Here is a 27,442-nt window from a genome sequence, read left to right on the forward strand (position 1 = left end):
CATGCTGAGGAAACTGGATTTTTCTTATCATCATGGGGATAGTGAGCATAGGGGAGGGTCATGGTCAGATTTCCATTCTAGAAAGATTGTTCCAGTAGTACAATGGAGGAGGACTGAAGGGGCATAAGGCTAGAGACCTGGAGCCTATTTAAGAAAGCTATGGAGTAGAAACAGAAATGATAGAAACAGAAATTAATTTGTAACTTAGAAAGCGTTAATGTGTATGTAGTACTATTCATATATGATATTGCCCTTTTTTGTTGTTGTTTGTTTGTTCGTTTGTTTGCTTTTGAGACGGAGTTTCGCTCGTTGCCCAGGGTGGAGTGCAATGGCACAATCTCTGCTCACCACAACCTCCGCCTCCCTGGTTCAAGTGATTCTCCTGCCTCAGCTTCCCAAGTAGCTGGGATTACAGGCATGCACCACCATGCCCGACTAATTTTGTATTTTTAGTAGAGTCGGGGTTTCACCATGTTGGTCAGGCTGGTCTCGAACTCCTGACCTCAGGTGATCCACCTGCCTCGGCCTCCCAAAGTGCTGGGATTACAGGCATGAGCCACTGTACCCAGCTAATATTGCCATTTTTAATTGATATTCAAGTGCATTGTCTTTCACATTTTAACATCTCTGCAGTCAAGATGCATCCTGCAGCCATAACTATGGGCTGTCACAGTTAAATTGGTTTTAGCTTTTCTCTTTTATAGTGATCATAGCATAATGACATTTCCTAATATCAACATTGTCTGATTTGTGAAATGGAATAATTATGGACTCCTAACCACTAGACTGAATTATAAAGAGGTGACATGAAATAAGCTCTAATAATTGATAATCCTACCTACATCCCTGGAAGTGAGCCTTTCAACGTTTCTCTGCTTTGGTTACCAGGAACTCCCACTTCCTGGGTGTTCATGAGATTAGAGGAGGCAAATGTATATGTCAACAGGAGCTGGGAGGTGATATAAATGTGTGTAGCTGCTGGCTGTCAAAAACAGTTGCTGCTCAGGTCTCACCAATGCTGCTGGACACAAGAAGGAGTTAGTGTTGCTGTATTCAAGAAAAGCTGGAAATCTGAATTTTGGTGAAATCTCCCAATTTTTATATGTTGGCAAAACATTCAGCATTTTTTAAAAACCCTGTTCAGACCAAACAAAACACATCTGTTTGCTAAATAAGCCACCAACCTTGCCTCTGCTAAGCCTCTTGTTGAAGGAGTAATTTTCTGAACTTTTAATTTATACAGTTTCTTAATATTAAATGCTAGATATTACTGAGTGTCACTGACAAGCCTAAGTCGCAGCTGGGAGATATGAACTCTCTTCCATGTTTGTATCAGCCATCTGGTATAGCTCTCAGCCACATGAATCCTTTAGAAACAGCAGTGGGTGTAGTCTCAAGGCCTGTGATCTAAAATGGGTAGTTATTTTGTCCTAAAATATGTGTGTTTGATCATCTATTCAACAGGAAAAATTCTTGAGTGCAGTGTTTTGACATAGTATAATTATATCTCATGCCTCAAAATCCTTTTCTTCTCCAGAAACAATGACAGATGCTGTTGATGTTTAAAAAGCTGCCTGGAACACCAAAGGGAAATTTCTTAATTCTGCCCTTAAATAGATTTATCATTTGTTAATCTCCTTCAATCACAAGTTTCGTCAACATTTTCAGTTTACTCTTAATAAATGCTTAAAGAATAAACATATTATTTTCCCTTCTGTAACAATCATGACTGAATCAAATTCAATAAGGTGATAAAAATTAAGACTATGAGGGAAGACTTCTGCTTGTGAGAATCAAAGGTACTACACTTGCCCTTCTTCTATAAACAACCTAGACTATAGTTATAAGACAGTTGTTTTCAGGCATTGAGAAATGGGCAATAAAGGGCTGTGATCATTGAGAGAAGGGAAACACAGGTGAGTACCATATTCACCTGGATTCTCTAACTGGGACAATGAATGATGAGATTTTTTGAGGCGAAGTAGAAACAAATGTGGAGAAGCTGAGAGGTAACAGAGATCTTTGAGGGTAGGTAGGCATGTACAACTGGAAGACATTAGATCTCTGGCCAGGCCAGGGTGGAGAAACATTGCTGATCACCTCAGATATTTATTTGAGACCTCAAAACGATCACACTTAAATAAGAAGGATCACGTCCTAGAGCAAGGACCATGACACAGAATCAATATCAAAATTCAAATAGTTTTATCCTAATAACAAATAAAACCAAACTTGATAGGATCAAAAGGATTTATCAGCAATGTAACTGCCTGCTACTAAAAAAAGGTAAACTCTGTTTAAAAGTAGATAACATAATCCAGACTCTCTAGTGTGTATCATTTAAAAATATCTATCATACAATTTAAGAAATTACTAGATATTCAAAGAAGCAAGAAATTGTGACCTAGAATCAGGGTGGGGTGGGTGTAGGGAGAGTCAATAAAATAGACTTGGAGATAATACAGATGTTGGAATTAGAAGATAAAGACTGTAAAACAAATTATTAATATATTCAAGAACATGAAGCAAAATATGGGCATAATAAACATAGAGAATGTTTCAGCACAGAAATGGAAACTATGTAAAAGAGCCTAGTGGGAATTTTAGAATTGAAAAGTACATTATATGACATTTAAAATGAATAAGCTTAAGAATGGATTAAAGGCTGCAAAAGAAATTGTCAGTGAACTTGAAGACAAATCAATAGAAATTGTCCAATCTGAAGAATAGAGAGAAAAGCAACTGGTAAAAAGGAACAGTCTTAACAACTTGTGGGAAAATATCAAGAAGGCTATCATAAATGGAATATATGTCTCAGAGGGAGTGGAGAGTGATAAATGGGCCGAAAAAATATTTACAGATATAAGAGGAAGGCATTTTCCAAAGCTGGTAAAGAACATTACAGATTCAAGAGGCTTATTGAACAGCAAACATGGTAAATGCAAAGAGAACCAAAGGTAGGCATATCCTCAAAAGCCAGAAACCAAAGATAAAGAGAAAATCTTAAAAGGAACCATGAAACAAAGATATGATATACAGACAGTCCTATACTTATGATTTTTTTACTTTATGATGGGTTTATCAGGGCAAAATCCCATAGCAAACTGATGATTTCTACTAAATGCATATCATGTTTGCACTATTGTAAAATCAAAAAATCACAAGTCAAACCACTTGTAAACTGAGGACCGTTGGCTGTGTTGCCAGCATTAAATGCATTTTCCACTTATGACATTTTCGATATACAGTGAGTTTATTGGGACCCTGTAAGTCAAGGAGCATTTGCATACAGGAAAACAGTGAATATGAATGATGACTAATGTCCCATTTGAAAAAAAAATGGAGACCAGAAGACAATGGAACAACACCTTCAAAGTTCCAGAGAAAAAATAAAATAAAAACCTGTCTTCCCAGAATTGTATACCTTGTTAAAATATGTCTCAAAATGAGACTAAAATAGACATTTTAAAATAAATGAAAACTGAAAGAATCTATTGTCAGCACACATAAACCACAAGTAATGCCAAACAAACTTTTTAATTTGAAGGAAAATAACACTAAATAGAAGTTCAGATTTATAGAAATCAGTGAAGAGCATGGGAAATAGAATATAGGTAATATGAGAGCCACATTTTTATTCTGCCCTTACTATCTTTTAAGTCAATTGATCGTTTAAAGCAAAATCAAGTCCCTGAAGTAAAATATAGGATAATAACAGTCCAAAAGATAGGAAAGCAAGAGGAGGTGGTTAAATGGAATTACTGTTTTAAGATGTTTATATTTTACAGTGTAAACTGAGAAAAATAAGATAAGATATATACTATAATCCTGAGGACAACCACTAACAAAATAATAAAATATCCCTTAAAGACCAAGAGAATTGATAAAGTAGAAGATTAAAAAATAATAAAATAATCCAAATGATAGCAGGAAAGTAGAACAAATGAAACAATTTTTTAAAATAAGGATGACTTAACCTAATTATATCACAAATAATAATAAATATAAATGAACTAAATACTCCAATTCAAAGGCAGAGATTGATACATTGAAAGAAGTTTCAAGATTATCTATAGGAGATGCACTTTAAATATAAAGACAAATAGAATGAAAATAAAAGGATATAAAAAGAAATATTCAAATTCTAAATATAAGAAAGTTGTTTTTTATATTTAGCTGATAATAAAATAGTTCATGCTATTTTTAGTATGATGGAAAACAAACTTCAATTAAAAATGCATTGCCAGAAATGAAGGGGCATTTCATAATGATTTAACTAGTTTAATACATCAGAAAGTCATAATTCTAAATGTATATGCAGCTACTAACAGATAAGGCAAAAATTGAAGGAGAAGAGAAAAATAGATTCACAAAGCTAGAGATTTTAACACCCCCCTCTCAAAAATTGTTAGAACAAGTGAACAAAAAATAAAGAATATATATGATTTGAATATTACCAATCACCTTGACTTAATTGACACTTACAGAACATCAGGTTAAATAACTGCAAAATATATTCCTTTATGAGAACACATAAGCAGTTCTTCAAAATAGATCATATATTGAAACATAATATACATCTCTAAAAATTTCAAACTTTATAGTATGTATTTTTTTTCTTATTTTACTTTAAGTTCTGGGATTCATGTGCAGAACATGCAGGTTTGTTACATAGGTATACATGTGCCATGGTGGTTTGCTGCACCTATCAACCCGTCATCTATGTTTTAAGTCCCGTGTGCATTAGGTATTTTCCTAATGCGCTCCCTCCCCTTCCCCCAACCCCCCAACAGGCCATGGTGAGTGATGTTCCCCTCCCTGTGTCTTTGTGTTCTCATCGTTCAGCTCCCACTTATGAGTGAGAACATGCGGTGTTTGGTTTTCTGTTCCTATGTTAGTTTGCTGAAAATGATAGCTTCCAGCTTCATCCATGTCCCTGCAAAGGACATGAACTCATCCTTTTTTATGACTATATTGTATTCTGTGGTATATATATATTTATATATATGCCACATTTTCTTTATCCAGTCTATCATTGATGGGCATTTGGGTTGGTTCCAAGTCTTTGCTATTGTAAATAGTACTGCAATAAACATAGATGTGCATGTGTTTTTATAGCAGAATGATTTATAATACTTTAGATATAATACCCCGTAGTAGGATTGCTGGGTCAAATGGTATTTCTGGTTCTAGATCCTTGAGGAATTGCCACACTGTCTTCCACAATGGTTGAACTAATTTACACTCTCACCAACGATGTAAAAGCATTCCTATTTCTCCACAGCCTCGCTAGCATCTGTCTTTTTTATAATTGCCATTTTTCTGACTTTTTAATAATCACCATTCTAACTGGCATGCGATGGTATCTCATTGTGGTTTTGATTTGCATTTCTGTAATGACTGGCGATGATGAGCTTTTTTCCCTATGTTTCTTGGCCACATAAATGTCTTCTTTTGAGAAGTGTCTATTCATATCCTTTGCCCACTTTTTGATGGCGTTGTTTTTTTTCTTGTAAATTTGTTTAAGTTCCTTGTATATTCTGTATATTAGACCTTTGTCAGATGGACAGATTGCAAAACTTTTCTACCATTCTGTAGATTGCCTGTTCACTCTCATGAGTGAACCATGGGATAAAGCCATGGGATAAAGAAAATAATTAAAGGAGATCTGGTAAATATTTTCAACTAAATGATAATGCAAATACAACATATCAAAATTTGTGGGATACAGCTAAAGTAGTGTTTAAAGGAAAATTTTAGCATTGAATGTTTTTTAAAAAGGTTTACAATTAATGACCTACATTTCTACATTAAGAAGCTAAATAAATATAAAAGAAGAGAGATGCAATTCAGTTTCAAAGGAAGTAGAAAAGAGGAAATAAAGATAATGTAGAAGTCAATAAAATTGACAGCAAATAATGGGAAAAATTTAAAATGCTAAAAGTTAGCCCTTTGACATGATTAATGAAATTTACAAACCCCTAGCAAGACTGTTGAAGAAAACAAGCAAAAAAACGAAGTCCAATATTAGGGATAAAAGGGAATATCTCTATAAACCCTATAGATATTGAAAAGATATTATGAACAAATAACAATTTTGGGCTAATACATTCAACAAACTAAATTAAATGGAAAATTTTCTAAAATAATTCAACCTTCCAAAAGTGACATAAGAAATAAAAATAGAAATAACCTTATATCTGTTAAGTAAATACATTTTCTATTAAAAGTCTTCCTCAAAAGAAGACTCCAGAGCCCAGATATTTTCACTGTTGAATTCTACAAAAGCCTTAAGAAGTAAATAATGCCAGTATTACACAATCTTTTGCAGAAAATTAAAAAAAAAATCTTCCCCCTTTTTTTTTAAATAGAAGGAATTTTTTATTAACTTCGGTAACAGGCAAACTAGAAAGTATATGCTTTGCGTGTCTCTGTGTGTGTGTGTAAAGCTATAAATAAAAAAAAAGAGTACAAAGAAACATTCTGTGAATGTTGCCATTTGCAGATAAGGACGAGGCTAAGCAGGTGCACAATACAGGGAAGGAGTACATTGGTAGGTATTTCTTATAGATACTTTTTGAGTCATTGGACTGGATTATCTACTTAATAAATTATTATGTAATTAATGTTAAATAAGGTTGTGCATGGACCAATGGCAACAGTGTGTCATGAAACAGGGTGATGACTAATCGAATTCTCTGCACATTGTTATTATATGTTTAATTAAAATAAAATTCCAAAATAGAAAGCTGAGTGCTTTCTAAGAAACTTTTTTTTTTAATTTTATTATTATTATACTTTAAGTTTTAGGGTACATGTGCACAACGTGCAGGTTTGTTACATATGTATACGTGTGCCATATTGGTGTGCTGCACCCATTAACTCGTCATTTAGCATTAGGTATATCTCCTAATGCTATCCCTCCCCCCTCCCCCAACTCCACAACAGTCCCTGGTGTGTGATGTTCCCCTTCCTGTGTCCATGTGTTCTTGTTGTTCAATTCCCACCTATGAGTGAGAACATGTGTTTGGTTTTTTGTCCTTGCGATAGTTTGCTGAGAATGATGGTTTCCAGTTTCATCCATGTCCCTGCAAAGGACATGAACTCATCATTTTTTATGGCTGCATAGTATTCCATGGTGTATATGTGCCACATTTTCTTAATCCAGTCTGTCGTTGTGGGACATTTGGTTTGGTTCCAAGTCTTTGCTATTGTGAATAGTGCTACAATAAACATATGTGTGCATGTGTCTTTATAGCAGCATGATTTATAATCCTTTGGGTATATACCCAGTAATGGGATGACTGGGTCAAATGGTATTTCTAGATCTAGATCCCTGAGGAATCGCCACACTGACTTCCACAATGGTTGAACTAGTTTACAGTCCCACCAACAGTGTAAAAGTGTTCCTATTTCTCCACATCCTCTCCAGCACCTGTTGTTTCCTGACTTTTTAATGATCACCATTCTAACTGGTGTGAGATGGTATCTCATTGTGGTTTTGATTTGCATTTCTCTGATGGCCAGTGATGATGAGCATTTTTTCATGTGTCTTTTGGCTGCATAAATGTCTTCTTTTGAGAAGTGTCTGTTCATATCCTTCGCCCACTTTTTGATGGGGTTGTTTATTTTTTTCTTGTAAATTTGTTTGAGTTCATTGTAGATTCTGGATATTAGCTCTTTGTCAGATGAGTAGGTTGCAGAAATTTTCTCCCATTTTGTAGGTTGCCTGTTCACTCTGATGGTAGTTTCTTTTGCTGTGCAGAAGCTCTTTAGTTGAATTAGATCCCATTTGTCAATTTTGGCTTTTGTTACCATTGCTTTTGGTGTTTTAGACATGAAGTCCTTGCCCATGCCTGTGTCCTGAATGGTACTGCCTAGGTTTTCTTCTAGGGTTTTTATGGTTTTAGGTCTAACATTTAAGTCTTTAATCCATCTTGAATTAATTTTTGTATAAGGTGTAAGGAAGGGATCCAGTTTCAGCTTTCTCCATATGGCTAGCCAGTTTTGCCAGCACCGTTTATTAAATAGGGAATCCTTTCCCCATTGCTTGTTTTTGTCAGGTTTGTCAAAGATCAGATAGTTGTAGATATGTGGCATTATTTCTGAGGGCTCTGTTCTGTTCCATTGGTCTATATCTCTGTTTTGGTACCAGTACCTTGCTGTTTTGGTTACTGTAACCTTGTAGTGTAGTTTGAAGTCAGGTAGCGTGATGCCTCCAGCTTTGTTCTTTTGGCATAGGATTGACTTGGCGATGTGGGCTCTTTTTTGGTTCCATATGAACTTTCAAGTACTTTTTTCCGAATCTGTGAAGAAAGTCATTGGTAGCTTGATGGGGATGGCATTGAATCTATAAAATACCTTGGGCAGTATGGCCATTTTCACGATATTGATTCTTCCTATCCATGAGCATGGAATGTTCTTCCATTTGTTTGTATCCTCTTTTATTTCCTTGAGCAGTGGTTTGTAGTTCTCCTTGAAGAGGTCCTTCACATCCCTTGTAAGTTGGATTCCTAGGCATTTTATTCTCCTTGAAGCAATTGTGAATGGGAGTTCACTCATGATTTGGCTCTCTGTTTGTCTGTTATTGGTGTATAAGAATGTTTGTGATTTTTGTACATTGATTTTGTATCCTGAGACTTTGCTGAAGTTGCTTATCAGCTTGAGGAGATTTTGGGCTGAGACGATGGGGTTTTGTAGATGTACAATCAATATCCTTGATGAACATCGATGCAAAAATCCTCAATAAAATACTGCAAACCGAATGCAGCAGCACATCAAAAAGCTTATCCACCATGATCAAGTGGGCTTCATCCCTGGGTTGCAAGGCTGGTTCAACATATGCAAATCAATAAATGTAATCCAGCATATAAACAGAACCAAAGACAAAAACTACATGATTATCTCAGTAGATGCAGAAAAGGCCTTTGACAAAATTCAACAACGCTTCATGCTAAAACCTCTCAATAAATTAGGTATTGATGGGATGTATCTCAAAATAATAAGAGCTATCTATGAGAAACCCACAGCCAATATCATACTGAATGGGCGAAAACTGTAAGCATTCCCTTTGAAAATGGGCACAAGACAGGGATGCCCTCTCTCACCACTCCTATTCAACATGGTGTTGGAAGTTCTGGCCAGGGCAATCAGGCTGGAGAAGGAAATAAAGAGTATTCAATTAGGAAAAGAGGAAGTCAAATTGTCCCTGTTTACAGATGACAAAATCTTCCACCTTTTTATGAGGGCAGCATAACACTAATACCACATTATTTTATAAATATTTAAGAGAAAATAATATAGATTTGTCCCTCATGGTTTTATTTTTGCATAGGTATAAAAGTCCTTTTATAATTATTAGCAAATAGAACCCAGAAGTATAAATAATACATCATCAGGAAATGGGGATTATCCCAAGAATGCAAGGTGAGCTTAACATTAGCTGCTTGATTAGTGGAAGTAGCCACATTTAGATATTAATGAGAAAAAAATCATACAGTCATCTCAATAAAGGTAGATTAAGTATTTGACAACATTCACTGTCCATTCATATTTAAAAAAGAAAAATAAACCTCTCAGCAAAGTAAGAAAGAAAGGGAATTTTCTTAATTTGACAAACCACATCTATGAAAAAACTACAGCTAATGTCATTTTTATTGATGAAAAACTGAATGCTTTCACTTTAAGATCAGGAATAAGGCAAGGATATCTACTCCCACTACTTCAATAGAATATTGTATTTGAGGTCCAAGCTAGTGCAATTGGAAGAGAAAAAGGTAAAGTTTGAAGTAAAACTATTTATTCAGATAAAACATATTTTTTTTTGGTAGAAATCCTCAGAATTCTACTCCGCCACCCCCCTACAAAAAAACAAACAAATAAAAAACTCTAGAAGACTAGTAAGTTAATTTGGCAAGGTTGTAAGATAAATGTCACCATACAAAAATAAGTTGTATTTATATATATTAGAAGCAAACACCCATAAAAGAAAATTCTACAATATTATTATAATTACATCAAGAAATAAAAACAATGAACTGTAACTTTAACAAAAGACGTGAAAGACTTTTACTAGGAAAACTTCAAAATATTGCTGAGAAATAAAAGGAAACCTAAATGGAATGATACACACTGTAAATGGATTGGAGGACTCAACATTAAGATGTCAGTTCTCTCCAAATTGATCTATAGATTCAATATAATCCTAATTAAAATCCTAGCAGGATCTTTGTTTTTCTTTTTTTGTTGTTGTTGTTGTTTGGTTTTGTTGTTGTTGTTGTTTGGTAAACATCAGTGAATTGATTCTAAGTGTTACAAGGAAAAGTAGAATAACCAGAATACCCCAAATTATAATTAATTATAAGTAATCTAGAGATGATTTAAAGTATAAGGGGGAATGTGCATAGATTATATGCAAATACTATACCATTTTATATAAGGGACTTGAGCATCCATGGAGTTTGGTGTCAACAGTGGATCTGGGAACACCAATCCCCCATAGATAACTGTACTGTAAAACTACAGAAATCAGAGTAGTGAGGCGTTGGCATAACAATAGAGAGAATAGAGTCCTGGCACAGATCCATAGATCAATAGTTAGTTGATTTTTGGCAAAAGTACTGAGGCAGTGCAATGGGGAAAGAAAATCTTTTCAATTAAAGGTGCTGGAACAACTACATAAATACATGGAAAAAATATACCTTGATACATGCCTTATACCACAAACAAAAAAAATTCAAGATATGTCATATACATAAACATAAAAGTTAAAACTAGAAAACTACTTGAAGGAAACTAGGATAATATCTTTATGACTTGAGGATGAGCAATGATTTCTTAGAACACAAAAAAGCACTCACTATAAAAGAACTGATAAATTGGATCTCAAAATTAAAAGATTATGATTATCAAAAGACACCATTAAGAACAATAACAAAGCAAACTATTGACTGGGAGAATACACATATATAACAAATAATCTTGTGTCTGGAATTTTAAAAAAACATAAAAATAATAAAAACAAAGTCATATTTTTTAAACGGGCAAAAGACCAAAATGCTTCACAAAAGAAGATGAATGAATTACATATAAGTCCCTGCAAAAGTACTCAACATCGTTATTCGTGGAAATGTAAATTAAATCACAATATGACACCACCTCATACCCACTAAAATAGCAAAAACTAAAATAATTGACATTTCCAAATGTTGATGAAGATGTGGAGCAACTAGAACTCTCATACCCTGCTTGTGGGAATGAAAATGGTACAACCACATTGAAAAACTATTTGACAGTTTTTACAGAAGTTAAACATTGAGGCTCGAGTAAGATCATTTGTGTATAACACCTGCCAGTCTATTCTTTTGCCTTTGTTAGTCCCTATCCATCTTGAAGACCCACTTAAATTTGCCCTCCTACAAGATGGCTCCCCAGTTTTCTCCCTCCTTTTTAGTCACCAGTAGTAAGGGATTACATATCTCTGTTTACCAAGGATAGTCCTGATTTATGTATATGGTTTTGACATAATCGATTAATCCTACTTAAAAACATACAGGCTTGACAATAAATTATAAATTTGTGCTACCCAAAGTTCCATAGTTTTGATCTTAGTATTTAGCCTACTTTGAAAATTATATATTTATTTATAGATTTTTTCTTATTTTCATATTATGTTTTAAGTTCATTAGGGGCCAGAACCATCCTTATATTCCCATAAAGTGCCTAGCACAGTGCCTAATAAATTTTCACTTGATGAAATCTAACTCCGTTTTAAAAATGAACAGTGATTTCTGCCGCTTTTAAATATACAACTAAATATTGCTCACACCCACACAATTTAAGCATCCTTTTCTTTTTTATTATTATTATACTTTAAGTTTTAGGGTATATGTGCACAATGTGCAGGTTAGTTACGTATGCATACATGTGCCATGCTGGTGTGCTGCACCCATTAACTCGTTATTTAGCATTAGGTATATCTCCTAATGCTATCCCTCCCCCCTCCCCCCACCCCACAACAGTCCCCAGAGTGTGATGTTCCCCTTCCTGTGTCCATGTGTTCTCATTGTTCAATTCCCATCTATGCGTGAGAACATGCGGTGTTTGGTTTTTTGTCCTTGCGATAGTTTACTGAGAATGATGATTTCCAATTTCATCCATGTCCCTACAAAGGACATGAACTCATCATTTTTTATGGCTGCATAGTATTCCATGATGTATATGTGCCACATTTTCTTAATCCAGTCTATCATTGTTGGACATTTGGGTTGGTTCCAAGTCTTTGCTATTGTCAGTAGTGCTGCAATAAACATACGCATGCATGTGTCTTTATAGCAGCATGATTTAACCTCAGTCTTAAGGAGAGTGTTCGCTGCAATGAAATAACTTTTCTAGTACTTCAAAATTAATTACATTTTATTCTTGATTCTATTTGAGAATGCAAGCATAAAGATGTAGGGTGAGATTTCTGTGAGCTGCTGGTCTAGTGCATTTGGATGTTATGCCTGACTTCAGGGATTACAACATTGGTGCTTTTACTTCTTAATTAAAAAGATTTCCCATAGACAGCAGGAAAAATTGCAGGGCCATTAGAAAATTACAACTAAATTGTGGAAAAACTTAGAAGAAAGAATATTCATTAAATTTTGGTTTGAAATAGTTAAAAACCGAAATGTCCATCAAAGTCATACTGAACAAGTAAAATGTGGTATATTCGTTGAGTGGCAGCAATTAACAGGACTTATTAAGAACTGTGTTAATCAACAATAATAGATCTCAACATCATGTTCAGTGAAAAAATGCAAATTGAGGACTGAGGTATATAGTATAGTAACACTTCTATAAAATCTAAATAGTATATAAAAACAATGGTATATATTGCTTATTAATATTAAGCATAATTGAAGGTATGGAGATGGAATTGTGTAGATACACATTAAATATAGTAGATGGTATGGAATAGAAGGAAAGAGGACTGGGAATGGAGGATAAAGGTTAAAAAGAACAATAGCTGTCTTCATTCATGTATTATAACATTAAATGGTTGATCAAAAATTCAGTTCTGTGTGCTGCATGCATGTGCACACACCCACTCACAGAAAAAAAGGAAAATAAACTTTTTGCAAGATGTTTGATTAGTTGATACTAATAGCTAACAATATGATGCATAAAATATTTTGAAGCAAACAAAGAGGACTGATAAGAGTTATTAAGACCCTTTATTCCATAGTTTTATTGTTATTAATGTATTTTGTGATTGTGAACCAATACTTAAGCTATCTGATAATTTGAGGCTGTTTTTGCTTTACCTTGTGGTAGCTAAAATTCAGCATTTGTGTTCCAGAGCTTCTTAAGCTTTTACTTTATGTTAGGGCAGAAGTTTTATTAAATGTCTGAAATAAGAGGAGCCATATTTAAGCCAATGCTTATGGAGATCCAAGCACTAGGTCCAAAGTCACAACTGGATGCTGTTAGGCAACAACGTAAGGAAATTGTTCACCAGGCAAGCAAGGTTTTGAGAAACTGGAGCCACAAAGTAGAGAATATAATAATTCATAGTTTGAGTTGATCAGAATTGAAGAGTTAATAGTTAGTTGCCAATGTAAGGTCTTGAAAAAGGGTGTGTAGGTCAGGAATGATACCTGTAAGACAGTGGCTGTAGAATAAGCTGACATGAGGCTGAAACAACAAATGAGGACTCTATCTGGGAGACAGACAGAAAAGTTGATGTAAGGCACCAAGTAGGAGGACATGAGAAGACTGAAGTGAGGTGCTTGCGCTTGCTTTCTGCAGGATTCCGCAAGTAAATGAACCTGATAAGAAAGAGTGCAGTTGTGGACAGACTGATGCCAAAACCTTGGGCTTGGACTTTTCTTAACATCTGGAGTTTAGTATCATTAGTATCATTCCTTGACATGATATATTTGAGATTTATTTTAGGAGTGTAATATTTAACTGACTTGGGAAACCTCCAGATCTAACGGCAACTTCTAAATTCTAAAGGTTAGCCATTCTTCACGTTGTAGACTGAAAATGTCAAATCACTAATTAAATCAATTAAGTAGCTTTCCTCCAGTTCTTTGTTGATTTTAAGGTTCAGACTTTTTTCCCTCTTGGTGACCAAAGAACATCTTGAAGCATTCTAGTGTTGAAGAGCATTGATGAGTTGCAGGCTGACAGAGATAGAGACTGAAACAATGAAAAGCTGTCCCAAGAATGGGCCAAGATGTATACTGATATTAAATGCTTACAGATTTTGACGTTTTTTAGGTTCCTGCTCTTTAATATGACACACTTTCACCCCTAAGAAGAATCAATTTTGAGGTTATAACCAGTCTTCTTTAATAATTCATATAACCTAAAAGTCAATAAAAAGAAGAGCTTATTAAATAATAGCAAGTCAATCATGTAAGAGTAATGTGATGATATATAGAGTTGCACACATTATATTTTCAACCTATGATTGACACTTCTTTTAAATCACAGCTTTGCTTTTAAACCTTTTTCCTAATGAGCATTAAGAGGATCTTTCCAGTAAGCACATAGATTGAAAACAAAAACTTTAACAATCAAATGCAAAAACAAAAGAATAAAATCAAACCGATTGAAATGTTAAAAAATGATTAATATTTTGACATAACTATACTTTGTAACCAAGCATCTTCAACATTAGAAAAAGATAACAAGATTTTTTGATTTCACCTCAAGATACCTCCCATTAAAAAAAAAAAAAGTGAAACTCTTTAATAGCTTACGTGACCTAATAACCTCAGCAAAGACACTTTTACATGGCCATGAAGCATATCATTGCAGAGATCCAGCTGGAGCGGAAAAACCTGGTAGTCAGCAGTACTTCCAGACTTCTGTGTGATAAGAGATTCCATATCTGAATTTCCCTTGCATTTGCAAGGAGTACATTGTAGACTTGATGGCAAGGGAAGTCAAACTTTAATGCTTCCCTCAAATAATCACAAACATCCCACTATGTCCTCTCCTAGAAGAGACAATTTCTGATTTATAACCTACCTTAATAGGAGAATGCCCTTGATGCTAAATTGTCTGAACATTGTGCAATCTCATCTTCATTCCCCAAAATATTAATATGAACCCAGACTTCCTAATTCCATTTTGAATCAGATTTGATCTGTATTTGACCCTTTGAATCCATTTGGGTATCTGTCTCTCAGCTAGTGGGTGAATAGTTATGTCAACACTCCTGCATTGTTTTTTGGAGGAAAAAATAAAATTAAACCAATTTATCTTTTTTTAAAGCAAGAAAGAAGACAGGAAGAAAAAAATGGTGAGATTATGGGAGAAAAAGAAAGAAAAGTTATTCCATATGAATTAGGCATGAGGAGCATGTTAAGGCCAACTGACAGATGAAGAGCCCCTTTCTACACTACGTAGTCCTAAATGTGGTAGCAACGGGCTTTATACTTGAAACATATTCAGGAAAATAAATATTATATCTGGAGCTTTCCCCTCCATCCATAAGTTTGGCATGCAGTGCCAGGTATCAACATCAGGTGTTAATAGCTTTACAGAACAATGTGTGGGGATATAATATATATTTTATATATGTATGTACACATATTATAGTTTATACATAGTATTTCAGTTATAATGTACAAATACTATATATGATTTCACAAACACATTACAGGTTTGACAACTCTCTCTTTTTGTGTAATGAAAAATATGGTGGTCTATGTTTTTAACTTTTTGCCTTTAAATTTTTAAATGAACAACTAACCATATTAGACAAAACTAGAGCTCAAAAATAATTTTTCTAGAATTCCTGTTAAAACTAATGTAAAAGAAAGTAGTAGAAATCAGGCTCAAAGTATTAGTTTTATTTCTCATCAAATTCATGGCAGAAAATATTATAACTGGAATAATTTCTATAATTCTTTGGTCTTTTTGCTAAAGAATATGTTATAAATGGATAGACATGAGCAGTAAAGCTTTATTTTTTTCAGTTGAATGACTCCATAAATATAATATCCTCTAATGTATAATCTCCTTGCTTCTTTTGAATCTCAAGCAATTTTGTGGTAGTTCTCTCTTTATTCCATTTTGAAATGAAGATGCAACACTGTACAAGATGTTCTTTCTGTATTAAAAATTAACTGTTAATATGCTTTATGTCAAAATAGTTTTTATATGAACATGCTGAAAATGTGATTGCTTTCTAAAATTATATTTACACACTTAAGTCAACTATTTAATTTCAATTAATAATATAGGTTATCTTTTTGAGAAACTATTGAATTGTTATTTCCACATAAGTTTAGGCTGTTTTCTTCTTTTAGCTTACTCTTTCTTGCCTTTAAAAATTTATTTCTAGTATACTTGTGTCCTGAAGTTGATTAGCCAAAAATGTATTTGTTAATTGTTTCTTAAAAAGCTTTGCTAAAACAATGATTTATATATAGAATTTATTGATAGGTTAATTGAATGTGATGAGGAAATTAAGAAATGGGTGCCATTTAATATTCTTTTATGTGAATTTTTGAGTAACATTAATTTTTCAATTTTATTTTCCATAAGAATGAAAATTAGATTTTTAGTTTTCTTCTGTTTGAAAATCTTTCTCTTATATTTTTTCTTTTTTTTTGAATTTCACCAATTACTGTTAAATGAACATAGAATGGGTTGAATGCTATAAGCTACATTTTGGTAATGTGGTTTTTAATATTTTTAAACAATATAGTTCTTTTGGAAAATTCTTTTTACTGTATTTTCATTGAACTATAATTTCTGGACAGTAAATTTCACCTATTTTATTGCAGTTTTACTTGTTTTTACAATTGTATATAGTTGTGTAAACACCATAACAGTCAAGATATAAAATAGTTCTATCATGTGAAAAAAATTCCCCTATACTACTTTGTAGTCAATCCCTCTCCAACCTGTGAGAATATTATAAATGAGATTCAACCAAGTTGTTTGTGTACCCTCATTAATTCCTTTTTTATTTCTAGGTAGAATTTCACCATATGGATGTATCACAAATTGTTAATCCACTTCACAGTTGAGGGATATTGAAACTGCTTCTAGCTTTTGGTGATTACACATAAACCTGCTGTGACAATTCAGGTTCAAGTTTGTGAGTGAACATTGTTTTGATCTTACTTGAGTAAATACCTAGAAGTGACATACATAGGTTATATGATATGTTTAACTTTATAAAACATTGTCAAGCTGTTTTCAAAAGTGGCTATACCATTTTGTATTCTTACCAGTGATGTGTGAGAGTTTCAGTTGCTTTGCATCCTTGCCAGCCTTTTTTTTTTTTTTTTAGGTCGTTCAAATAGTGGTGTTGAAGTCACAATGAAAATATAAAGACAAATCTCTAAATTTAATGTTTTATTTGAGAAGAAATAATTGCAATTTGGGGTGTACTTTCAGACTAGGTGGTCTTCAGTATGTCAAAAGAACAAAGAGGTTGGAGGTTGTATAAAAAGTAGAAATGTTATATATTGCTTTTTGAGAAAGGTCATCGGCACTAGTAAGGTTCTGAGGAACTGATAAGCTCTGATCGGTGAGTGACAGCAGTGGGCCAAATTAGTACTAAAGTTGCAGCAGTTACAAAGAAAACTGGTCTCTAGTTACAACAGGCAGTTTCAGCAGCCAGACTTGTAAAGAATTATGTTTTTGGAGCAATGTTATGTGTCCCTAATGTCTTGCCCTGCTGCCTCTAGACTGTTTTAGTTGGGTATGAAAAGGATAATCCAATCTGTGTAATCAACTTTCACAATGTGTAGTTGCATCTTCATGTGATTTTAGTTTCCATTTCCCTAATGACTAATGATGCTGTGGATCTTTCCATGTTCTTGTTTGCCAGCCATACATTTTCTCTGGTGAAGTATATGGTCAAATCATTTTTCATTGGAAATAATTATATATTTTTATAGTGTAAATATGATGTTCTAAAATATGTATACACTGTGGAATGACTAAATCAAGCTAAACAACATATGAATTACCTCATTTTTAATGGTGTAAATTAAAATTTACTTAGAACTTAAGAACTACTCAGTAATTTTCAAGTATACAATACATTATTATTAACTATATTATTAAGAGCTCTTGAATTTGTTCCTCCTGGCTAATTAAACATTTGTATCCTTTGAGTAACATCATATCTCCCTAGTGTCTCCACTCCAAGCCTCTGGTGGTTGTAGGTTGTCTGTTAACTCTGTTGATACTTTATTTTGCTGTGCAGAAATTCTTTAGTTTAATTAGGTCCCATTTGTCAATTTTTGTTTTTGTTGCAACTTCTTTTGAGGACGTAGGCAAAAATTCTTTGCCAAGGCCAATGTCCAGAAAGGTGGTTCCTTGATTTTCTTCTAGGATTCTTAAAGCTTGAGGTCTTACATCTAAATCTTTAATCCATTTTGAGTTAACTTTTGTATATGGTGAAAGGGAGGGTCCAGTTTCTTCTCCATATAGCTAGCCAGCTATCCTAGCACCATTTATTGAATAGGGAGAACTTTTCCCATTGCTTGCTTTTGTCGAATTGTTGAAGATCCGATGGCTGTAGGTGTGTGGCTTTATTTCTGGGTTCTATATTCTGTTCCATTGGTATATTGTGTCCGTTTTTATACCAGTACTATGCTGTTTTGGTTACTGTATCCTTGTAGTGTATTTTGAAGTCCAGTAATGTGATGCCTCTGGCTTTATTCTTTTTTGCTTTGGCTATTCAGGCTCTTTTTTGAATGCATATGAATTTTAGAATAGTTTTTTGTAATTCTGTGAAAAATGATGTTAGTAGTTTGATAGGAATAGTGTTGACTCTATAGATTGCTTTAAGCCATATGCTTTGCCCATGTTTTAATTGAGTTACTTAGTTTTTTACTATTGAGGTGTTTGAGTTCCTTATATATTTTGCATATTAACCCCTTATCAGATGTATGGTTTAAACATATTTTCTCCCATTCTGTAGTTGTCTGTTTTATTCTGTTGATTGTCTCCTTGGCTGTGCAGAAGCTTTCTAGTTTGATATAATTTCAGTTATCTATTTTTGCTTTTGTTAGCTGTACCTTTGAGGTCATATCCAAAAAATTATTTCCCAGACCGGTGTTATAGAGCTTTCTTCCTATGTTTTCACTTAGTAGTTTTACAGCTTCAGGTATTACATTTGTATTTAATTCATTTTGAGTTGATCTTTGTAAATGGTGTGAGATAAGGGTCTTATTTCATTCTTTTGCTTTTAGATGTCCAGTTTTCCCAGCACCATTTATTAATGAAAATATTCCTTCCCCATTATGTGTTCTTGGCATCTTTGTCAAAAACCAGTTGGCCATAAATGTGTGGATTTATTTCAGGGATCTCTATTTGTTCCATTGCTCTATGTGTTTATTTTTATGCCAGTATCATGCCATTTTGACTACTATAGCTTTGTAGTAGATTTTGAAATCAGGTAGTGTGATGTTTCTAACTTTGTTCTTTTTGCTCAAGATTACTTTGACTATTTGGGGTCTTTTGTGATTCCACAGGAATTTCGGAATTTTTTTTTACTTGTGTGAACAATGTTATTGGAATTTTGATAGGGATTATATTGAATCTGTAGATTGCTTTGGGTAATATGGACATTTTAACAATATTAATTCTTTCAATCCATGAACACAGTATATCTTTTCATTTATTTGTGGTTTCTTCAATTTCTTTTATGCATGTTTATAGTTTTCAGTATACAGATCTTTCACTTCTTTGTTTAAATTTATTTTTAAGTATTTTATATCTATCTATTGTAAATTGAATTATTTTCTTCATTTCTTTTTTGGGCAGCTTGTTATCAGTATAGAGAAACCCAACTGATTTTTTAATGTTGATTTTGTATCCTGCAACTTTACTGAATTCATTTATTATTTCTAACTGTATTTTGGTGAAGTCTTCAAGGGTTTTTGTGTATATAATCATATCACCTGAAAATAACGACAGTTTAACTTACTCCTTTTTGATTCAGATTCCTTTTATTTCTTTGTCTTGCCTAATTGTTCTGGCTAGGGTTTCTACTACTGTATTGAATAGAAGTGGTGAGAGTGAGAATCTATGTCTTGTTCCTGATTTTAGAGGAACAGCTTTCAACTTTTTACCATTGAGTACATTAGCTGTGGAATTGTCATATATGGCCTTTATTGTGTTGAGGTACATTCTTTCTATACGTAATTTGTTGAGAGTTTTTGTCATGAATAGATGTTAAATTTTGTCAAATGCTTTTTCTGCATCTATTGAGATGATCATGTGATTTGTCTTTCATTTTGTTAGTGTGGTATGTCACAATTACTGATTTGAATATGTTTACTTTTTCATCCCAAGGGTAAATAACACTTGACCATGGTGAATGAGCCTTTCAATGTGCTGTTGAATTCAGTTTGCTAGTATTTTGTTGAGGATTTTTGTATCTGTGTTCATCAGGGATATTTTCTTTTCTTATAGTGGTCTTGTCTGGCTTTGATATCAGGGTAATGGTGGCCTCATAAAATTCGTTTGAAAGTATTCCCTCCTCTTCAGTTTTTGAAAGAGTTTGAGACGGATTGGAATTAGTTTTTTTTAATGTTTGGTAAAATTCAGCAGTGAAGCCTTTAGGTCCAGGCTTCTTTTTTCTTTTCTTTTTGTTTTTTGATGGGAAACTATTACAATTTCAATATTCTTACTCATTATTGGTCTGTTCAGATTTTCTGTTTCTTCATTATTCAGTCTTGGTAGGTTGTATATATCTAGGAATTTATTCATTTCTTCTAGGTCATCCAATCTGTTGATGTATATTTGTTCATTCTAGTCTCTTAAGACCCTTTACATTTCTGTACTATCAGTTTTATGTGTTCCGATATTTTGCCTATTTTTAATGTGTTATTTTCTTATCAAGTTTTGAGAGTTATTTATGTATTCTAGATACAAGTCCTTTTAAGATATGTGATTCATAAATATTTTCTCCAACACTTGCAAAGAGCAGACATTCTTAAGTGAAGTTCAGTTTATTTACTTGTTCTTTCATTTATTGTATTTTTGATTTTGTATCTAAGAAATCATTGCCTAACTAAAGATCACAATCCTTTTTTTCTATGCTTTTTAAGAGAAATTTTACAGTTCCTGGTTTTGCATTTCTATCTGTGATCCATTTTGAGTAATTTTTTAATATAAGGTGTAAGGTATGGAGAAATTTTGTTTTTATCTTTTTACATATGGATATCTAGTCATTCAAGCACTAGGTTTTAGAAAAACTTTTTTTTTTGTCACCAAATTGCCTTTTTACCATTGTCCGAAAATAATCCATCATATATGTGTAGGACTATTTTTGGATCCTTTTTTAAAAAAAGTAAATATAAAAATAAAATTACACTAGGAATACACCAAGAATTACATGAAGAATATGAGTATTTTCTTGTAAAAATTATAAAAATATAGAAATATGTAACAATTACAGTAAATGCTTACATAGACCTTACTGTGCCAAGCATCACTCTAAATGCTTTAAATAGATTAACACATTTACTCTTTACAATTCATGAGATAGGTACTGTTATTTTTTCCATTTTACAGATAGGAACACTGAGGGCACAAAGAGGTCATGTAACTTGCATGGGGTCATGTAGCTAGTAATTGTTGGAGCTGCCTTCTTAATCACCTTATTATTTTGCTCACCTCTACCCCAATCCAATGCCTTATCTCAAATATGACAACTGTTCTTTATTTCGTTTGCAACTTTAGCTACCTATATGAAACACATGCAAAAAACATTTCATTTGTATTCATGTCTATTCTTTCTTCAACACCACTCTCTCGATTACTGTAGTTTTATAGTAAGTCTATAAAGTATGTGAGTCCTATAACTTTGAAGAGAATATGTATTCTGATGTTTTGGTGGAGAGTTTTTTTTTCTAAATGTCACTTAGTATAATTTAGTTGGTAGGGCTGTTCTGTTGTTCTGTAATCCTTCCTGAGAGTTTGTCTGCTTTTGCTATCAAGTGCTGAGACAGTGTATTGAAGTTTCCAAGTGTATTTATGGATTTTTTATTTCTCCTTTTAGTTCTATAAGATTTTCTTTCAGGTATTTTGAAACCCTGTTGTTAGGTGCACACATATTTATGTTTATTATGTTGTTTTGCATAGTTGACGCCTTCATAATTAATGTCCCCCTTTATCCTTTTGCTAAAATTTACTTAGTCTGATATTAATAAGCTGTTCCTGCTTTCTTATGGTTAGGGTTTGTGTAGTATCTCTTTTACCAGGTTTGCACCAACCTAATGTATCATTTTATTTTTTAACCTATTTATGCCTATATATTTAAAATGAGTTTCTTGTACACAGCATATAGTTTGGTGTTGATTTTTTTTAATCCAATCTGCTCTTTAAGTTTTAATTAACAGTTTATAATGTTTACATTTAATGTAATTATATGATTAGAATAAAAACCACCACATTGTTAGCTGTTTCATTTTTAAATCTATTATTTTTTTTTGCTCCTTTGCAATCCATTCTTGAATATTTCATTTTAGCTCCATTATTGAATTATTGTTGATTTTTCCATTAAAGAATTAGTCATTGCCATAGATTACATAATATGCATCTTTAATCAGTCTATATTTAAATAATATTAGACTACCAGACACGTAGTATAAGGATTTAACAACAGTATTTCCCAATTTCTTCCTTCCATCATTTGTGCTGTTGTTGTCGTACATTTTATTTTTACACATGCTAGAAACACAATGCATTTTTAATTTTTAAAAATTTTAATATTTTTGCCTTAGTTATCTTTTAAAGCAATTTAAAATAAGGAAATGAATTTTATGTTACCTTCATTTATTCTATTTCTTGCACCCTTTATTACTTTGTGTATATGTCATACCTTACCAAGGTTTTAAAAATACATGTTAATATTTTTAACTATTTGCATTTACAACACACCAGTCTTTGACATCTCTTGGCTCTGTTAAAAATGTGTTGCCTTTAGATAGCTGGGAATGTGTTTTATTTTTATAATTCTTTGTGCTCACTTGGAATTTCAGGACCATGGGACCAAGTATATTATAAGAGGTCCTTTGGCCTAATCTTCAAAGTCTGACAAGTTTACTGATTTTAAGCTGTTTCTAGAAGTTCTCTTTCTGAAGTTGAAGTGTAAGCCTGTTTGGTCTATATTTCTCTTTTATCTCTCTTTTACTCTTTTGCTTCTCATGTGGTGTTTGGAGCATTTGGACCACGTTGTCCTGCTTTTTAATGCTTTCTTATTAATAACCCTGTACATATATGAAAATAGTTATTGAATGCCTTCTTACCATCTGCTTCACAGATTACCATCTCCTCTACACGTTAAAAAGTAGGAGGAGTGTCCCAGCTCTCTTGCCACACTGTAGAGTGCTGCACCTAAACCTTCTCCCTGAAGTCATATGGTTTGTTTTATTCCAGACATGTACCTTTAGGAAAGCTCTGGGATTCTGAAATTGGGTGGGTTTCCTTCAAAAACAACATTCACCTGAGGACCTGATTTATTCCAGAGCCTTCTCAATGCAGTAGCCCTAGTTATGTTACTTGTATAGGGATAAGGCAGAAGGAAAAGAGCAAGCTGGAAAACCTAGAATTTTCTGAGCAAACTGTGTTCAATTGTGATTTAAAAAAAATACTCTTGACAGCTAGGGCTGGTCCTATAATAGAACTTATAATAAGCACTTGTCAGTTATGAGGGTTATTGCAAGATACACTTATTTTCAAGCTTTCCCCTTTAATTCATGTCCAAAGCATAACATTTTCTTTTTGTCTTTTTCCCCCTCAAGGGGTGCTACATCCATTGTGTACAGATGCAAACAGAAGGGGACCCAGAAGCCTTATGCTCTCAAAGTGTTAAAGAAAACAGTAAGTTTATTTCTTATATAATGGCATCTCTAAGGGGCCTGTGACCTGGAGAAGGCAGGAACCTGATTTGAAGAACAAAGGGGCCAGAGAGCTGCTGTGTGCAAATGACCCATTTGACTCTTGATTACGGGAGTGCAACCCAAATAGGTTGTTGTCTGGTGGAAATTGCATGAGTCTTTGAAAGCAGCTGGATCTCAGATTGGATGTGGTTCTGGGGAGAAGATTGGCAAGGAAAAACATTTAGAATTGGCAGGTAGACCTTATTGTGCATATCAGGCATGTTCTTGGAGATTTTATATATATATATATATATATATATATATATATATATATATATACACACACACACACACACACGTACACACACACACTATATAATAATTTCAATATTTAAATATTAAAACCACATTTTAGTATTAGAAAAGCTTGCTATTGAAAAGAATTTGAAATAAAGCACAAATGTATTTGTGAAAGGAGTCATCAGATTCTAATTTGCCTTAATTTTCAAATGTTGCACTTGCTTCAGTAGAGTATAATTGAATTTTATTGAGTTAATTTTTCTGGGACTGAACCTGCTCATCTAGAAGTTTGTACTTGGAAAAAAAGGAAGGTTTTTGTTTTGGGGGTTGCTTCTTTTGCCCTACACTCATAGGTAAGCTGAGGAGGCAAAAGTGACTTAGGCTTATCTCTAATGAGTAAGAAACACAGTAGATGGGAGTTCAAAATATAAATGCCAATACCTGTGTAATACTTTCTATACCCCCAGAGAGTATTTTGCCATTTTAATGCCCTACTTGGATTTTGTGTTCTTATGCAGTTTCTACTCATAAAACCACAAAAAGACAAGATATTCTTTTATAACACATTCATTTTCAAATTTCATGTGAACAAATATGTGAAATGTGTATATATATATATGAAAACTCAGTTGTAAAGTATGCTGAGAAGTATCATAAATTTTGAAGTCAAATACATTTTTAGGCCAAGGAAATTTTTTTCCTCAAGGCAGCTTAAAATTACCAGCTGTTTATGTATTGTCTGGCACAGGGAAATTTTAGAATCTCATATAATGAAGAGCATAATACTACAAGGTTTTCAGCTAAATAGAAATAGAATGATATTTTTAAACAATCTGTTAGAATTTACAGTCATAGCAAAATAACAAAAACAGTTTAATGAAAGTCGGTAATAATTTCAGTGGCACTTGCTACTAATGAATTCTATATTCTGAATTTTCTGTTTGGTGTAGGCAATGATTTAACTTATTCCAGAATGTAGAGGAATCTGTTGATTGATAAGATTTGGAATTTTCCCTTAATTTAGTTTCTTACAGTCATAAAATTTATCTGAAGTAAGGATTATTAAAACTTTTATGAAATAGAATTTCCTGTTAAATATTTACTTTGTATGAAAATAAAACGGCATATTTTAGCAGTAGTCACACACAAGATGTTTTAGGACTTGTTTGTACAATTTCTTATTGGTTAAAAAATTGTCAGTAAAATTTGTGAAGGGCTATTTGTTTTTCATAGTTGAGGAAACTTTGAGAGGGAAGAGACATATGAAAGTCTAGGAAATAAATACTTAGAAATTACATGTGAATGCTCAAGAATCCCCAAGGGCAACAGGCTGGTTTAAAGGCTGGCTTATGTCAAAAGTCTTTGGATAAATTGGAGAAGGAGGTCAGTGAAGCCATTTGGTGGGTTCATGACGTATATTCGTTGGGCAAGTGCCGCTCTGGTTCGTCCTTACTGTCTTCTCGCTGTTGTGAAAACATCTCCCTCAGAAGACAGGCAGGAAGAGCGTGTGAATGAGAATGAAGTGTCAGATGGAGCTGCAGAATGGTGCTGTAAGGCAGATGTTGTCAAACACAGTTACTGCTGTGCCAAATGGAATGAGAGAAAATGCCCTGGAAAAACCTCAGCTTTGAATGTGAATTAGATAGAATCCCCAGTATTATCTCCTAGGATAAATCATGCACAGAGATGTGTAAACAAGAGAAATAGCAGACAAAACCTCAAAGACCAGTTGCCTCTAGCGTTTCATTCCATATAGGTCATGGAGACTGAAACTTCCTTGTCTAAAGGAAATGAATGAAGCCTAAGAATCTATTTATAGAGGAAAAGTGATGTGGGGAAAATGTTTTCTTAGAGAATTCAGCCAAGGGGTCTGCTCCTGAGGAAAAAAAACAAAAGGGTTCAGAAAACTTGAATTATTTATGTAATCTATTAAGCTCAACCACATAAAATTGCCTTTATTAATGCAATTTTTTACTTATTTCTTGGCCTTCAAAAATGGCAATTTTATGTGGTCCAACTAACAACTTTGGGACTACTATATTACTTCAATGGATGGTTTCTTCAGTCCTCATTTTATGACTAGCCCTAAGCCCAAGAGGCTTGAAACTTTATCTATCTATCTATCTATCTATCTATCTATCTATCTATCTATCTCTCTCCATCCATCTATCTATTTCCATCCATCTTGTTTTTCTAGAGCTGGTCCAACAAACTACCACAAACTAGATGACTTAAAAGAACATAAATTTATTCTCTTACAATTGTGGAGGCAAGAAGTCCAAAATCACAGAGCTGGCAGGGTTGGTTCCATCTTAGGGCTCTGAGAGAAGATTTGTTCCATGCCTCTCTCCTAGCTTCTGGTGACAGCCAGAAATCTGTGGCATTCCTTGACTTGTAGGTCATCATTCTAATATCTGCCTCCAATTGTTACTAAACCAAACTTGAGTCAGCTCACCCAGTGTGCAAAACAAACAAACAAACAAAAACACTAACACCAGGACTTGTAGTGAGAGAAAGTGAGGCATTTATTGCAGGGTGACAAACAAGGAGAATCAGGCAATTCACACTTAAGACCCAAACTCCCCGATGGCTTATGAGCACGGGTACACTATGAAAGGTAAGGGTACATTTCAGGAAAGCAGAAGTAACAGGCAAAATCATAAATCAGTATATGGAGGTTATGCATTGGTTTGGCCCCAAAAGGTGGGAGTATCTTAAAGTAGAGGCTTACAAACAGGTGGGTTCTAAGATTCTTTGATTTACAGTTGGTTAAGGAAGCAATGTTTTGTCTAAAAACTTGGGGTCAGAAGAAAGGAATGTTAAGATCTAGCCTTTGGGCATGACTCTCTACAGGCTTTCAAGGAAGAAATTTAGAATAAGGACAGTAGTCAGCATTCACTTCTTAGTTCCTCCTTATCTGAGGTCTACATGACAGTGGTTGGCATTTTTCATCTGGTGAGGGTCAAGGTTTCTGAATAACAGCTCAAGGATATGAGATGCTATCTTTAATTTCTATAAGGAACCAAACATCTTGTGACTCTAACTTACTTGAGTGATAATCGTTTAAGCTATTATTACCTTTTTAATTAGTGGATTATTTATATTTACTTTTCAAATTGCTTGTGGCAGGGCTAGCTAGATGCCTGAAATCTCCCTAGAAGGAACTCAAAATTTTTCTTTTATCTCCATGCTAGGGGGCCAGGGGAGACTGGCAGTCCCCTAAGTGGGGTCTCTGCTCCCTCTCACAATGTCACATGGCCATCTTCTCCCTGTGTGTCTTTATATCA

The 27,442-nt window shown here is 33.7% G+C and overlaps 1 protein-coding gene across 4 annotated transcripts in view; it reads left to right on the forward strand.

The window, feature by feature from the left end:
* Positions 1-27,442, forward strand: part of CAMK4 (calcium/calmodulin dependent protein kinase IV) — a 264,464-nt gene that overhangs the window by 89,454 nt on the left and 147,568 nt on the right. For all 4 annotated transcript variants that reach the window (XR_008548047.2, XR_010156970.1, XM_517873.9 and 1 more), the window contains exon 2: positions 23,778-23,856. Coding sequence is in view for 1 of the 4 variants with exons in the window: in XM_517873.9 (XP_517873.7) it covers positions 23,778-23,856 (79 nt within the window). In the remaining 3 variants the exon portion in view is untranslated. The remainder of the gene's footprint in view (positions 1-23,777; positions 23,857-27,442) is intronic.

The sequence above is a fragment of the Pan troglodytes genome, chromosome 4 (genome assembly GCF_028858775.2).
Source record: "Pan troglodytes isolate AG18354 chromosome 4, NHGRI_mPanTro3-v2.0_pri, whole genome shotgun sequence".
NCBI lineage: Eukaryota > Metazoa > Chordata > Mammalia > Primates > Hominidae > Pan > Pan troglodytes.